This window comes from Serinus canaria, chromosome 2 (assembly GCF_022539315.1).
Source record: "Serinus canaria isolate serCan28SL12 chromosome 2, serCan2020, whole genome shotgun sequence".
Classification (NCBI taxonomy): Eukaryota; Metazoa; Chordata; class Aves; order Passeriformes; family Fringillidae; genus Serinus; species Serinus canaria.
This window is the reverse complement of record NC_066315.1, coordinates 71,059,834-71,075,811: the sequence shown is the minus strand read 5'-3', so window position 1 is coordinate 71,075,811 and position 15,978 is coordinate 71,059,834. Positions and strand designations below refer to the sequence as shown.

Here is a 15,978-nt window from a genome sequence, read left to right as displayed (position 1 = left end):
GGCTTGCAAGGGCAATACTAAAACCACAGACTAAGTCATCCACTGGACTCCCACAGACATCCTGAGCCGGGGCCCCCAGTGACAATTTCATCCTTTTCATCTCTTTGTAACAGAATAAATAGTCCCTCCACAAAGGTGCTGTGAAGAGCAACAAAACGACACGACTGACACTTCCAGGTACGACTGTATTGTAAGACACAGGCAAATCACTTATACCCTTATTCAGGAAAGGGTTTGAAATCCTTTTTAGGAATGCAGTGATGACTGAGGCAAAGGGAAATATACTTAGCAAGACTCTGGGTGCAAGTTGATGCTCCCTTTGTCACCTGTAGCAGGCAGGTGAAGAAAAGGGCCTCTAAGGTAAGCCTGCTCCCTGATGGACAGAGAAATATGCACAGCTGGAGCAGGCAGCTGATTTAACCTTAGGGCTCCAGAAAGAATGCGAATCTGTGGTGTGGGGAGTGGGTAGGAAGGAGGAGAAGCAGGGTGGATGTAGGGGTCACAGAAATTTCTGTTGCAACACCATCCTCATCAAAGACAATGCACAGTGGTAAATGATGCAGATGAACAACTGCCTAGTGTGGCATTGTGTGGTTTTACAATCGGTTATTCCTTTTGTAATTCAACAATGGTTTGGCCCTCGGTTCCCCCCATGTACTTCCCTCACAATGGTTTCTCCCTATTTCCTCCCTTTTGGAGCTGCCCACGCCGCCTGTCATGGTAACCACCCCCCTTATCTCGAGAATTCTCTGTGTCAGTCATTCCTTAATTCGATGTATGATTTGCCCCTGGGGTTTTTCCCATCCCCTGTGTGATCCTCAGTGGCTTAGCTGTAACCCACGCTCCTCCCTGGGTCCTCGCTATTGGTGAGCTTTGTGTCTCCTCCTATCACACCCACTCCCTTTATCAGCGCCCCCCCCCGACACCCCATCTCTGTCGCCCGTCCCTGACCTCACCAGGGAACATTAAAAGATCTTTGGTATTTATACAGGCGTCCATTCCTCCTTGCTCTGCTTCGGTACCTCGTAGCCGAGATCTGCCTGTGCCACCCACGCCGCAGACGGTAACCACTGCCAGGGTTCCGGAGGGAATCCAGCAGTGACACTTGGTGTGGCATCTTCGGCCGGGCCGGGGGAACCCAGCCGGGCTCCTGTACAGCCCCAGCGGCCGCGGGAGAGAGGCTACACCTAAGCTCTTACGGGCTTTACAAACTTCCACCAAAAAGAAACTTTTTACAAGTGAACCACTTTCTTCATTTAAATATGTAGCCTGTATAATCAGAGCCTTTGAAGTAGGGAGACAGACGATCAGGATTTGCCTTTTGATCTTTCCAAATTGTTTTAGCAAGTAACAACTATGCCTGAAGTCTTTCTGGGAAACTTTATTAGCAACGATGTTTACAACAATCTTAGAGACCAAGGTTTTCTTAGTACTGCTGTTAAATAATCTTCCAGAAACTGAAATCTTACAAAGCAAACTTAGGGTCTACAAATAACATCATGAATTTTATGTTAATTCGATTGAAATCCCCAATCAAATCAGCTACAATTCTATTCAATACTCTACGTATTTACAATAAAAATATTCTCAGGATCTTTTGGATTCACACAGATCCCAGTATTGTTCTCTATTTATCTACCTGTACCCAGCTCAAGTCAATGGATCTTGCAAGAAAATCTCTAGCTCAGAAAACAGGCTGTGAAGCAAAACAGAACTGACTTTATCAGTAAACCAGAGACCCCCTCACACCTACAAAGGAGCAGCACAAGCTGCCTAGTTATAAGCTACAGCTGTTCCACTGATCAGCATGAGTGCAATAATTTTTACCAAGGCAACTTGAGGAGGCTTCCCCTCCTTGGTGGCTGTTTTAAAGGACTGTGCTCACATTTCACATTCTACACAACTCCTGAAATCAACAGGAACATTCACAGCCACTGCTTTTAGACAGTCCATGCACAGAAAGACACTGCGGTTTGAATAAAGGAAACAGAATTTTTTTTATCTTTTGTTTTTTGTTCTGAACACAAGGAAAACAAAACTGCTTCAGGCAATCTTCCTAGCCCACACTTATGCAGCAAAAAAGGGAAAATAGCCCACTTGTAAAAACACAGTTACCACCAACACTTTATTGAGGAAAGCCTAACACTCATTAACTGCAGTAACTGGAATGCAGGAATTATTTTCAAAGTTTGTTTTTTCCAAGCAATTTCTGGGTCAAAGAAGAAAACAACAACAGTCCTGGGTTCCTCCTTCAAAACAGCCTATCTGATAAATTCCATCTAATTTAATTAAAATATTTATTAATAAGACTGCAGTCTTCTTACAGCTGAAAAGTGAAATTGTATATAGGAATAATGAAAGTAATGTTAAAACTATGAACTAACAATTCCATGGGGGCTCTTTGGTCACATCAAAAACGCTGTAATTTGCTAAGCAATCATACACCTGAAAATGAAGTAATTTACTATGCATTAAATATATGAGACCAGTCATAGTTAAGAGGGAAAAATAAAATAATGGTTTACAAATTACACTTGACCCTCTAGCACTGCACCATTTCATCTTACTGCTAGAAGCAGATGGGCAATTATACAAAAGAATTTGAAATACAAAAGTCTTCTGGACAGGGGACTTGCTGGTGCTTTTCAAGCTTCCTACTCTTGAGAAGCATTTCAGCTTTTTATTTACTGACTGAAGCTAAAAGAAGTTACAATCACTTCTGAAAAGTCAAATGGCAGCAGCATTCAGCAGAGAGCAGCTCCTTGCCTTTACCTTGTTTTTCTTCCCTCCATTATTATCACTCTCTAAATTAGAGAATGCGTTTTTTTTTTTCTTTTCTCTCATCCTCTGAAATGGATTTTAAGCATCAATCCATTAAGAAAAGGCAAATCATAGAGCTGGAAGAAGTGAGGTAGTGTTGTGGGCTCAAGTGTAAAAAACCCCCCTTATTTAAGTGCATCTCACATTGCAAGTGTAGAAAGGTATGCTTCTGAAAATACACATATTGATTAGCTTACAAGTTAAACTTCGGGAAGACATTTGTGCAGCCTGAATTTTTCAGCTTCATTTGGTGACTACTTTGGCACTTTTGCAAGGGAGTGCTTCTCCTGATGTCCATCCCACACCTACAGAGAGGTGCTTCAGACAATCGCTGAAGGAGCTGCTCAGCACGGAGTGGCCATCAGGCAGAAGTTTTCTTCCATGAGTCGGCACAAATTCCTTGGGCCAGACTTGTGCATCCCTGCTGCCCCATACTTTAACAGAGACAACTGTGGGACATGTGGGACATGCTTAAATGACTAGCCAAAAAGGATCTTTTCTTCTTTCAGGAAGAAAACACGCGGCGAAGGAAAAAAAGGGTTCAATCTGTTTTGCTTATCAGAAAAGATGAAAAATGACTCCACAATACCTACCAAGGGACTGTATTAACTGAGAACCAGCTTAATGGAAATGAATGGCTTGAAGCAGCAAAATTAAAAGAACAAACAACACTGATAACCAGTGGGAAAAAATACCAACAGACACGGTGGATTTTTAATTTCTGGTGCTGTTCAGAACTTTTATAGAAGAAATATCTGTCTGTCTAATACAAGCCACAGACACCAAAAAAACCCCAAGGAAACTGGGTGACTTAAAACTGAGCACCACTTTGAGGATAAATTCTGACCTTCTTTTGACAAGAACTGTTTTCAATGAATCTCTCTGGAACAGCACCCATATAGAGTTTCTAATATACCATTTCACAGTAATGGCCACACTGGTAACTTCCTGTCAAAGAAATCCATTAGAATAGACACCAGCCTGACAGAACAAGAAGCTCAGAAAGAAACTAAACTTGTTAATGTAAACTACATGTACATTCTCTACAAAAACTGCCATTCTCTTGCTTCATAATTATCTTCTCCAAGTCTTATAACAGTGATTTAAAAAAAAAAAACTACTCAATCTTCCACACACATCTGCACCACATTTCAGATGTGACATCCACTGTTCAAAGCAAAACTGAGTATCTCCTTTTAATTACTGCACCATTTTCTGTAAAAAGGGTCTGAACTTTAAAGCTCTGGTTTAGCAGATTCAAGAAGTAAATTTAGCTGCAAAACTTAAGTTAGGTACATGCTTAAGTGCTCAGCTGAATCAGTTTTTCATAATACTTTCGTCCCCCTCACAGCAGAGTTCATGCAATAACTTGGTTGGTCACTGACAACACAGCACTTAGACATAGGAGACAATTGTTAAAGAGCCTTTCTTCCTATTAGCTTTTGGAAATTAATAGTTTATTACTTCATACAAGACAGTAAAAAGAATAAAAATAATCAACAACTTTGCATAAAAATTAAAAGGATTTAAACCCAAATCTTATTAAAAAGCCAAACTTAAAACCAAACTAAAGAAATACTATATTTGCACACACTTTTAAAGGAAGATATTACAATTTTCTTTTTGATATCAACAGGCACTCTTCATTCATCTGCAAGAAACTAGGTTAGGTCTCCATAGGCCACAGTCAGAGTTATTAAGTAAGTAAATATGCCACTGCTTCTGTGCCCTCCTTTTATTTCCTTGCTTCTTCAGTTTCCTCTGACTCTCTCTCTTGATGCTCTCTTTCCCACCTCAATTCTTTCAACTCTTGTCTGTACTTCCGTTCAATGAACCGTTTCTGATGGGCCATCTGGGGAAAGTTATCTGACACAAAGAGAAATATTTTACATTAATAAACAAACTGGTAACAGAGAAAGCCTCAGCTCGTTTTGTTTTAAACTTTGATGCTATTAAAGGTAGGGGGGAACAATGTTGTTCCCATTTTTACTCATTTATTTCTTATAATACCTAGTAAACCAGGACTGTTTCATAAGACTTAGGTTTCTTCATGATTTCTTTACATCTGTTCCTCCTGCTACAAAGCACTGCCAAATCTAATATACTCACAAAAACAAAATATAAAATCCTGGTATAGCGACATGGTCAGGTATTACCTGATTTTACATTCTGTTCCCTTAGCAACAGGTGGCTGATAGTGAAAAATGAATGTGAAACTATTGTCAATGCTGTCAGGGTTTTTGTCTTGCTCTCACTCCAAAAAGTACGAGCCACTGGTTTCAAGCATTGCACAGATGTTTCCATTATTTTGATTATTGTTTTAGACCATGCAGAATCAACTATATGCCCCACACTATGGCGCGGATCCTAATGGGAAAGTAATAGTGTAGCAAGATGGAATGCAGTTGAGTCTGTTCCTGATAAAGTTAATGCTTGGCTATGTACCAGAAGGCAGCCTTAGCACAGTCTCAGAGCATGGATGAGTGAAGACTGCCTGAAACAGACTGGACAAGGCTGAGGTGATGGAGAAATAGCTGAGGAGATGGATGCTTCTGCTTTTAGGCATTTGTCCATGGGCTGATGTGTAGGTACACATTAGTACTGAGACTGCAAGAACAGCTTATGTAAGTGAACAGAATTGCTCTCACTTAAGTGCACGGCTCACAGAATGTGATGTTTTCTGCATGACCAGGGTGCTGACATCCACATGTGTCTGTGCTGTGGAGACCCGCACCCTCCAGCCAGTCAGAAAGCAAAGGGGTGGCAGAGTATGTGACAGGCTGCAGTTGGTGATGAATCCTGCTGGGATCACACAGAGCTCTGGGATCAGCACTGGCTACCTAATCAGTTTGAGATGAATGCAAAAGGTTACTGCACTGATCTTTAAAGCCATAAATTTGGTAGATGTCTCAGCAAAGGACTGCTCTCTCTCTCTCTCTGGCTATTGAGAGAGAATTCAGCTGAGGCTTCCCAGGGAGGAGTACCTTGGCATCAAGCTTTTTCCTCCTTGGCACCAAGCTTTTTCTTCCTTTTTCTGGGTCCCAGGCAGCACAGATTCTCAGCTAGAGAATGCGGTGCAGAAGCCACATAAACTGCAGGAGTTGGTGGTAGAGCAGAATAACTTTGTACTGCTTTGTTTTACTGGCCAGTGAAATTTGTGCCCTTTATTATATATACTACAGGAATAAAAGGTTTATTCATCAGTTATTTACAACTTGAGCATAGGAGAGTATATTTATTTAAACCAGAAAGCAATCTAAACCAAATTGGTTTTAAATTGCTGTTGTTTTTAAAAGCACTAGTGCTTTGTTTAATGGAGTTCTGGGATATTTTGTTGCTCATGTGCTCCATAAAATGAAAATCAGATTTTCAGCTCTGCCTGTAACATGATTCTTTAAGAACTCAGCTAGGTAGCAACCTGTTCTAGTATGTTTAGGATGGTAAGAAGGAAACTCATATAATAAATTCATCACAGCTATCATATAAATAGGTATATGAAAACCACTTTCACTTGAAGTTAACTACTTATGCATTGAAAAGCCCAACAAACAAACCAAACCAAACAACTCTACTGCACCACCATATACATAATACAACAGGGACCTTAAGGGGCCCTTAAGGGCTGTGTAACCTCCATCCTGAAAGACAATTACAACTTGACTGGCAAGGCACAGAGAAACTAACTTGAAAGCTGGCTCTGTTTTGAATTGAAGGGCAGCAGGAGCACAGACATCTCGAATTCTAGGGTATTTAAACAAATATATATGTCAGAAGATGGCTGTGAAGTCCTTGGATTGATAGGCCATGAAACTCACAGCTCTCTTGAGTGGTGATACTGTCACAAGAAAATTCACTCAAAGAAAACTTCAGTAACATCTTGCAGATACTCAGCGGAGAAGGGAAGTTACATTTTTCTACTTGTCAAATTTACTGGTGGTGAGAAGTATATGCTTAGCAGATGGATATAAAAACATATCTGAACTACACAGATATGTTTTGCCTTCTGAAATATTTAAGCTCTTGAATTTCCAGATGCAGAGATAACAGATTAAAAACCTTTGACATCTGAGGAACTGCATGTGTTTCCTTTGAATGAAATGCAAAAATATGGACTTCCCATGTTCTTCTCAATAGAGAATTTCTGCTGCATAAAATGCTTGTAATCTATCTGCTTGCAGGTCACCCACACCTGGCACTTTAACCCAACTGACCAAAGTTGTTTAATACAAGAAGCTTTCCCATACTCATTCATATCTAAGACTATATTTCAATGAAGGACTGCTCCCATGCTGGCTATGCAGCATGTAGTTTAGAGAGATGTATACACAGATCCCTGGATCTGCAGCTGATATTAGCCCTTCTTGACAGATAAGTATCAATCTAAATTGTTGGGGATCTGCCTCTTAGATTTTAACCAAGTCTACTGATAATCTGGTATCAAATTTTATTTTCTAAGGTCACACTTGGCTCCTCCCCTGAAATAAAGGGCAAACATCAGAGACTATGTAGTCTTATCCCACTGCATGCATAAACATGGAAAACGTCTATGAAATTTTATTGCACAGGGATCCCTGGAAGTTGCATCCTCTGTAGCTGATCAGCTCCCGTTAACAAATATCTGCTGGGATCATATTAACTTCAACTGCTACAAAACTGTCTTGAAAGTACTAAGAGAAAAACCTGCTACTTAGAAGCTGACAGCATTTAACATATGTGCTCTGTTCAAAACTTATCCCCCACAAAATCTGCACCTTGCCTTACTAAAGAACAAGGAAATAAACTATGAATTCTCTGTTGCCCAGGTATCTTACATTTTTCAAGTGCGTCCATTGCAGCTCCCATTTCTGCTTGCTGAATACTGTGAAACAAACAAAAACATGTTACATGAGATCAAAGCTGTACAGAATAAACTAAAGTTCCTGACAAAATGGACCACTAGTTACACTTTTGTAATGAAACTTTTTGGAAAACCAGCAGCTTTTAAGTCCCAGAGTGTATGATATAACAGCCATCCCAATAGTACTACAGCTCCAGTAGAATATTTCTTAATTTAGACCATTAATATTAACAAAATATTCCAGTCCATTCTTCACTAAAGCATTTGCTTTTACTTGAGAGAAAAAAAGGAACAAAATCACAGATGCATGAATGTTAAAAAAAAGCAATTATATTTTTATAAATACCACCACATTTGGTAGCATAAAGTGAGGGTTTTGGGGTTCATGGTTAAAGTCTTTGAACTCTTAGAACCATTCCAAAATGCCAGAAGTAGTAACCTCAGGTAAGTTAAGCATAATAGTGTGGCACTCTTAAGCTGCCAGTGTAAGTTGCATGGTAATCCAATAGCAAATACAAAGATAAGGACACTATTTCCTGGAAGCTGTTCTGCAGTTACTACTCCAAGAGCCACAAAGTTAGCATTGCCAGCCACCTTGAAGGCAGAGTCACCAAAAAAAGCTTAAGAGCAAAAATTATACCAACATTCAGGTATTCCTAAAACAGAGAAGTTTGAAGAAGGCTCTATAGCTTTCCTTTCCAACAGCAGACCATACCAACAGTCTATCTCCAAGGCTAGTTATTTTGGACACCACCACACTCTAACACCAAGTGATTAATTTTTTACTATACCTTGGACCTTTACCACATCCTATTCTTTCTCCTTTGAAGTAGACAGCTACTGTGTATGTCCTGGCATGAGAAGGTCCTACTGTCTGCAGGGTCCTGAAAGAAGAAATATTTTATTCAAGCAGGGAGTATTAAAATACAGAATCTGTTTGTGGCGCATAGCTCACTAAGCTTTCAGTCTGGTCAATACGTATAGTGCAATTAATGCAAAACCTAGAGCAAGGGTTGAAGGATGTCTGTATAGATCACATGAACCCAGAGATTATAGATCACATGAACCCAGAGATTACCAGAACAGTATTTATACTGATCACGTTTATTACTCCAGGCTCACTCAGGAGCACCACATGAAAACTAAAACTTTATTTAACCTAAAGGTAAAAATGCAAACTGTAACATGAACTGTTCAAACACTGTGAAAACACTTGTAATAAAGTATTAAATTATGCATAGCTGTGCAATTGCAAGTAAAGACACCCATACAATTATGTGTGCACTAGAAATTTAGTCCCTGACAGTTTTGCAGGCAGCAAGGTTTTATAAGGACTTTGTATTAGACATGGTAGTTCTCTACACTGAATTATCACAGAACAAAGAAATTTTCCATCAGCTTTGAAAAGTTAGTTTGTCACAAAACAAACTTTCCATTTGACCTGAAGTCTAGGACATACATCAACAACCATCTGAAAGGGAAAAGGTAATTCCCCAGATGTGCAATGAATTGCTTCTTTTGCAGTTTCTTACCGCTGTCCCAAAGCTCTCCCCACTTTCAGATCAAGTTCTGCCTGCTACCTTGTTTCTTTTTAGAAGGAGCACAAATTTCACATCAATTTTTAAAGTATCTAACTAAAGTACTCTATCTCTCCTTGCACTGTGACAAGAACAAATAAAACCTACCCTAAATTTAAAAGCAATAGTACTGACTGCAGTGAAACAGATAACCTCAAGAAAAGGAATTTAACACGATAATAGGAAGATAACAGCGTATTACTAGGTCTGAGCTGTACTATAAAAATCAATTTATCATCACAGCAAAACAAAACAAACATTTGGTACTTGTTATTAAATGGTTTTTACAAAAATAGGAAATTGTTTTTTATTGAATTCATTCCCCTCAGCCAAGACAAAGCCCTGAACCCTCACACAGAGAGACAGAAGAGTCAGATCTGCAGAGCACTGGGTGCAGTGTTAAGGGGATGGCACTTCTAAGTGCAGTGTGTGTCACTGTCACTGAACTGCTACACTGCATTGGAAACCTCGCTTCACTACCTGCAACAGACACACTTATACTTTCATTCTTCATATCTTTTTGATATAATAACCCCAACAACACAAGCCTTGAATTTTCATAGCCTTTATCTCTTCTTTTGGGGCTAACATTGCACCCTTTCCTACATAAATTGAATGGATCTGGATCCAATATACAGCCTAAGGTTTACTATTTATTATCTTTTTGAAGCAGCTATTACACTATTTAGCAACTGGAAGTGAAAAGGGAGTTCTATCCCATCCAGCTTCAGGTAGCTAACTGAGAACAAGTTAAAAGGTTCACTGCCCTGAGCTCTTTGTCATTGAACACAGGAACATTTGTCAGCTGAACCACACAGCAAAAAATGTCCAAAACTTGTGCTGCTCTTCAGTGCCTGGCTGTGGATGAGAAATAGTGCCTATAATCGGCAGGTGTAACATAAGGCATTATTAGTTTGGCATAATAATATCAAGAAACTTCATATGTTAGTGAGAATAGAACGGAGATATCTTGACCTGATAACAAAACAGCCATTTCTTTAATTCTTTTCATTTAATACTGCCATTCCTTACATTAAAAGAAAAACAAATATAGAATTATGCCAATTAAACACCCCACTCCAAAGTAAAAACTCTATGTTTCCCTTACAACTGTAAAGCAACAGTAACTCTTAGTAACTCTGCCTTGTAATGGCTTAAACACCTAAGGCTTAGAAAACACCTAAGGCTTTGTTTTTTTGAGAAAGATTATAGGGCTTGGATAATGACAAGAAAAGCAAACCATGGGGAAAATGCAGGGTGACTGATCACACCTTGCTCCATATACAAGGAAGATTTCTAATTAGCTGGTATCCATACGGAGCCTGTTCTTACTTGTAGAGAGGAATGTCCGGCTCTTTTCCTTCTGTCCTGAGAGTCAAGCAGCACTGCTGAAGCTGAGATTTAGGATCATTCCAATCTTGATTTAAAATAAACTCCTGCAGGAAGAAGTCCACAAGGATGCTTTTATGATTGAGAGATTGCAGTAGGGGTTTCAAATGCTACAATGTGTTAAAACACAGCGGCAGGAAAGTAGGAAACTGACTGATCTTACCTTTAGCCGTGGAAAAAAGCAAACATTCATGAAAGTGTGAACGTATTCCAAATCTTTATCAATGTACAGGGCAGCAATAAAGGCTGGGGGGAAAAAAAGGTACTGTCACTCTTCCAAGAGAGCATTACTGGCTTGCACTTTTAGAAACAAGTATCACTGAATACTTTAAAGCCATATTCAATTACATTTCAGAGCAGTGATCTGATGAGGGTATTATCCTGCATACTCAGGAAAAAAAAAAAAAAGTCAAGCTGACCAAGAGATTACGTGATTTACCCAAATCCACCCAGTCATTTAAAGTGCTAGAAACAACACTCTGCTTCTAATCTCACATTTTAACCAGGAGACCATGAATACTTACAAATAAATCACTTCTGGGTACCATAAAATACTTTAGATATAAATCACTCCTGTTTGTGTGCTATTTCCATTTGTTTACAGGATTTTGCAAAAGCCAAGTAGTCTGAATGGCTTGCAAAATACATCAAAATGTACAAGACAGGGATTAACTTTCTTTGCAGAATATTTATTGCTGTTTCCATTTCATGGGAAAGAAGGCAGCACAAACTTCCAAAAATTGACTAAAAAATAATTTAATTTCCTCTTGTGGAGTAACCATTTTAAAACCTCCTCAAATGCACCACAGAAATATTTACCTGCTGAAGGAATTATTAGGTCTTCCAACAGTGTCAAGAACATGCTAATTAAACACTGAAACTGCTGTTAAATAGCTCAACTCAGAGTATAAGCTTTAACTTTTGAAGACATGCTTTTGACCTGGTCATCTCGACCCCTCAATTTCTAAGCCTTCAAATTTCTATCTGCAATTATGCCTCCTTCATGCTTTTATACAGACTTCAAAAATCTAGGTTAGTCTTCAAAAATCCTGCTTTCAGAGGTATAGGCATAAATCGTTTGGAAACCTGAACATACATTTTTAATAGCGATTTAGGGGATTTCTAGTGGCTTTCTTAAACAAGCCCCAAGGAAAAGGAAGTCATTAAGTACGAAGTTATTATACCCAAATTAACTCACATTCCAAGAGATCTGCCAAAGTCTTAGTTCGAAGAGTCACAGGTCTTTTTGTCTTGTCGTTAGTGATGGCAAACTCTTGCATGCCCAGCTCTTCTGCCACCTTGGCCTGTGTCCTGTTGTTCACCAAAGAACTTCTCAACAGCTGAAAAAGAAAGAAGTTCCATTCCATAGTAACAACTGCCAAGAACAAACTACAAAACCTAGGAGAGCTGGGGAGAAAAAGTTACTTTTATCCTTGAGGTTTCTCACTTCTCTCAGTTTACTGACATTTTGATTCAGGACATCTCAAGTAATTTATATAGAGACACACTATGTCACTCTTTCTACTGGTGATTTTTATTTCTGTTTCAATTCTTCTTACCAATCTTTACTTATTCTGTGGACACATTACTTCTGTATATATGTCATGCATTTAAAATGCTGGCTGGTGAGCTTCCTTGCAGTTATGCACCATGTCTTCATGAGTCCTGTACTTTCTCTTCTAATCTGCAGTTTTCTAGTTCAAGTAACACACAGTTGTATACACTTTCCCACATAAAGCATAAGTAAACAATATACTGGAGTTCATGGAACAGCCCCCAGTGTCCACCAACTAATAAACAAATAGGTGGTGACTGAAACAAGTACACATTAAAGCAAGATAGTTCAGTGTTTCAGAATGAGCAGATGAGGAAGCTCCTCCATTCCTTTGGCCAAACAAAAAAATACACAGATGGACAGCCTGTATGCGCTATTTGCACTGCATAGCAGAGCCAATGCATCCCGGACACAGATCTGCCCTAACATGTTCCATATATGACAAGGTCAAGGATGTGTCATGAAAATACTTAACCTTGGCTCCAGAGAGATTACCTAAACATAGAGATCTAACAAAGGCACAGAGCTCCCACACAGCTTAAAGGAGTATTCTGGAATTTTAGGGAGAATTTCTAAAGCTTTGGAGAGGTCAGCATTTTTCCTGCTTGTTTGCTTTTTTGCTTTAAATGGAACAGCATTAAAGAAGTTACAGCTACTATAGGAGGTAGGAGTGAGAAGTAAAGAATGTCCCTATTTTCCACAGTTTATGCGCAATCTAGAGTTGAGATGCTGCACACACATTTTTTTTCCTTTTTTTGTCTTCCATATCACATTTGCTCAGCTTATTAGATACAAGTTATATGCTACCTGGCTCCAGCATGTCAACTGAGCTTATGAAAAATCAAGATTTATTTGCTGCACTTGCTACTTCATCTCTCTCAACAGATAAACAAAGAACAGTATGTTCATAATTTGTTTGTCAATGATGTATGAAGCAGATACTCATAACCTGATCTTCGTAAACTAGGCAAACTGCACACAGTATTATTACCTCTCTCCCTAACCTTTGTTTAAACTCATTTACTACTTGTTCCTTTTCAAAATTCTTTCCTTTTATGTCCTTAAGATAAATAAACTGTACTTTCCCCAACAATATATAAATACAGTATCCTAATATGTAACCTATGAGACAGAAGTGCAGTGTCCCATGACAAAAATCTGTTTCTTGTAATGGAAGAAGAAGGATTTATTTTATTTTGTTTGCACACTATTTATTTTGATGGGATCCATAATCATGATTAGTAGTATCATAAAACAAAGAGCAACACATACACTACCCAGTGAATTAGAGACAGAAAAAAAAGCCCAGTTATCCTATTAGCACTGTGGTTATCAACTTGCTCTATATTAGAATTTGCCTCCCCTACAAGTGTGATCAGGCAAGAAACTCAATTCCTCTTAATGATACAGAGAATACACAGTCCCTGTGCCTTCCCAGCAGCTTTTTTAGAGTTAGTCTCTACACTGGTAACACACAGATCACTGCAAATGCTGTGATACATGATATGCTCAACTGGAGCCTGGCTTTAATTACAAAGCAGTTTTTTCCCTAATTCTTCCACCTTTACCCAACATACCACTACTCATGACTGTACCAGAAGAATGCATCCATAACTCAGTACTGGAGAAGCTGTATCTTCCAACATCGAACAAAATGTCCACTTCTCTTCTGGTACATTATCTGGCTATCTCCAAGTATGGAGATGAGATTATGTTCTCCTTTCTTTTTTTAAAGTATAGTTATTTTACAGACATCTCTCCACAAACAATCACTCCACACTGGAAAGGCACTGCACTGCCAATCAAGTAGAATCCTTGACCAAAATTGCCCTAAACACACCAGACACCATTTAGTTGATGTTCTATTATTACTTCAAATTTAAGTATGTTCCCAGATAACAGGAGAAAGAGCTCAGTGTTTGTAGTTTCTCTTCAGATTCCACTTTATCAGCCTCCTTTCTCAGATGTCTCCTTTCATTTGTCATAAAATTTAAAAACATTTTAAGATAATTTTCTTTTTCTCTACACATGAACACAGTTCAAATTTTATTTTAGGCATTGCCCGCTCCTTCATATTTTTATGTGTTTTTCAGCATCCACTCCACTCTAACTTTGCAGTTTTGCCTAAAAACTGAAGCGTGCAACTTGTACTTTCCAACTCACTAATCATTACATTAAGCAACAAAAAGACATTCTAATCATTGTTCTGAGCATTTACACCCATTAACAGCAACATCCCATATCCTTCTGGCCAAAGACTTCGTGCAAGAGTTATAAGACCATGGATGTCTACATTCTTAAAAGTCATGTAGAAAGCAAAAAACCCCACCAGGCTTTATATTCTGTGTCCTCAATGGTGCAGAAGAATCCATACAAATATAACTGAAACTTGAGAAACGATGAAGAAGAACTCAAGTAACTTTTAGTCACAGCATGTACTTTTTTTCTTCCTCTTGTAAACAGCTTTAGCCCGAAAGATTCAAGAACCATAGTCTTGATAACACATTGCCTGCTAGAGACACAGCATTGTCATGCCTTTATTGATCTGAGGGAGCCACTCTAAAATTAGCCTAGTTCATAACTTTAACTAGAAAACTTGACTAACATTCCTGATATATGTATGATGTATGTATTGCTTTGCTGATCAAGTAAACTAAGAAAATTTAGTAAGCCAAAGAAAATTTGTTACTTTTAAACAAAGCCTCAACTCACCAGCTGCAGAGCTAAATGCATCAATCAGGAAAAAACTACTTATACTATCTTACTTATACAGTGTTTAAAGTACTGTAAATTGCTGAAAGATCCACAAACTTTGTTGTTCAAAGCACAGGCAAGAGAGGCTAAAAGGCTATAGCAATCAACAGATGACTATAACTATATTAAAATTAAATTCAAAGCTACCTCAGGAAGTCCAGATTGAAGACAAGATGAAAACCAGACTAAACTAAATTGTAAAAACTTTTTATCAGGAAGTATAACCCTGCCTGTATGCATGTTCTACACACTAGAAGACAGGAATAAAAAAATGTCACATAATACATCTATTTAAATAAATGGTTTTAGACACCCATCTTTAAACAAGAGCTAGTCTTAGCCCTCCATTTCATCACTGACATCTTTAAAATTTTTGATCCACTTCACAGACTGAACAGAAATTATTGCAGTGGGCTCATAAATCACCATTTTCTATTCATTGCAGTGCTCATGACTTAAAATTAACAAAGCCTTATTAAGAGCAGTGGTTGCTGAGGCTTCTTCTATTAATCAAACTCAGAACAATTCGCTGGCTGTTCCGATAATTTCGGTCTCCATCCCACTCTTGCTCTTATGGAGAATATGATTGATGGCAGTCTCACCGTTAAGTGCCCTTCATGATGATCGGGGAAATGTATGAATAAATACTCTGTGGCTACCAACTGCATTATGGAGTCACCCAGGAATTCCATCCTCTGGTTGTGGCCTCTGAAAAATGAGACATCAGTGCAGCAAAATCAATAAGCACTCATGAGGAAAAAAACCAAAACCAGCATGCACACACAAATTAAAATGAAGAGTGATCTGAAAGTAATCCTTGCTCATTTCCAAACACATTTAAGACAATTTTTCAGTGTTAATCAGGTGAGATGAAAACACAGCTCATTACTGTAGTAACACCAACTTACAGGCAAAAAGCAAATCGGGATAGCTACAAATAAATGCAACCATTAGATTACAGATCACAAGTAAATGAAGAAGAAGAGCAGTTAACATCAAATCTGTTTTGGAATAAGATCTCTATCTCAAACTTGTTTTAAAAAAAT

General features: G+C 38.5%; 1 protein-coding gene across 2 annotated transcripts in view; it reads right to left on the bottom strand.

Moving 5' to 3' along the window:
* Positions 1 to 1,366: 1,366 nt before the first annotated feature.
* The window catches only part of DROSHA (drosha ribonuclease III), a 73,833-nt gene continuing 59,221 nt past the window's right edge, over positions 1,367 to 15,978 (bottom strand). For both annotated transcript variants that reach the window (XM_030228568.2, XM_030228574.2), the window contains exons 27-33: positions 15,535 to 15,640; positions 11,822 to 11,963; positions 10,787 to 10,869; positions 10,567 to 10,670; positions 8,449 to 8,541; positions 7,632 to 7,678; positions 1,367 to 4,686 (exon numbers count right to left, since the gene is read on the bottom strand). In XM_030228568.2, the coding sequence (XP_030084428.1) occupies positions 4,556 to 4,686; positions 7,632 to 7,678; positions 8,449 to 8,541; positions 10,567 to 10,670; positions 10,787 to 10,869; positions 11,822 to 11,963; positions 15,535 to 15,640 (706 nt within the window). In that variant the 3' untranslated portion in view covers positions 1,367 to 4,555. The remainder of the gene's footprint in view (positions 4,687 to 7,631; positions 7,679 to 8,448; positions 8,542 to 10,566; positions 10,671 to 10,786; positions 10,870 to 11,821; positions 11,964 to 15,534; positions 15,641 to 15,978) is intronic.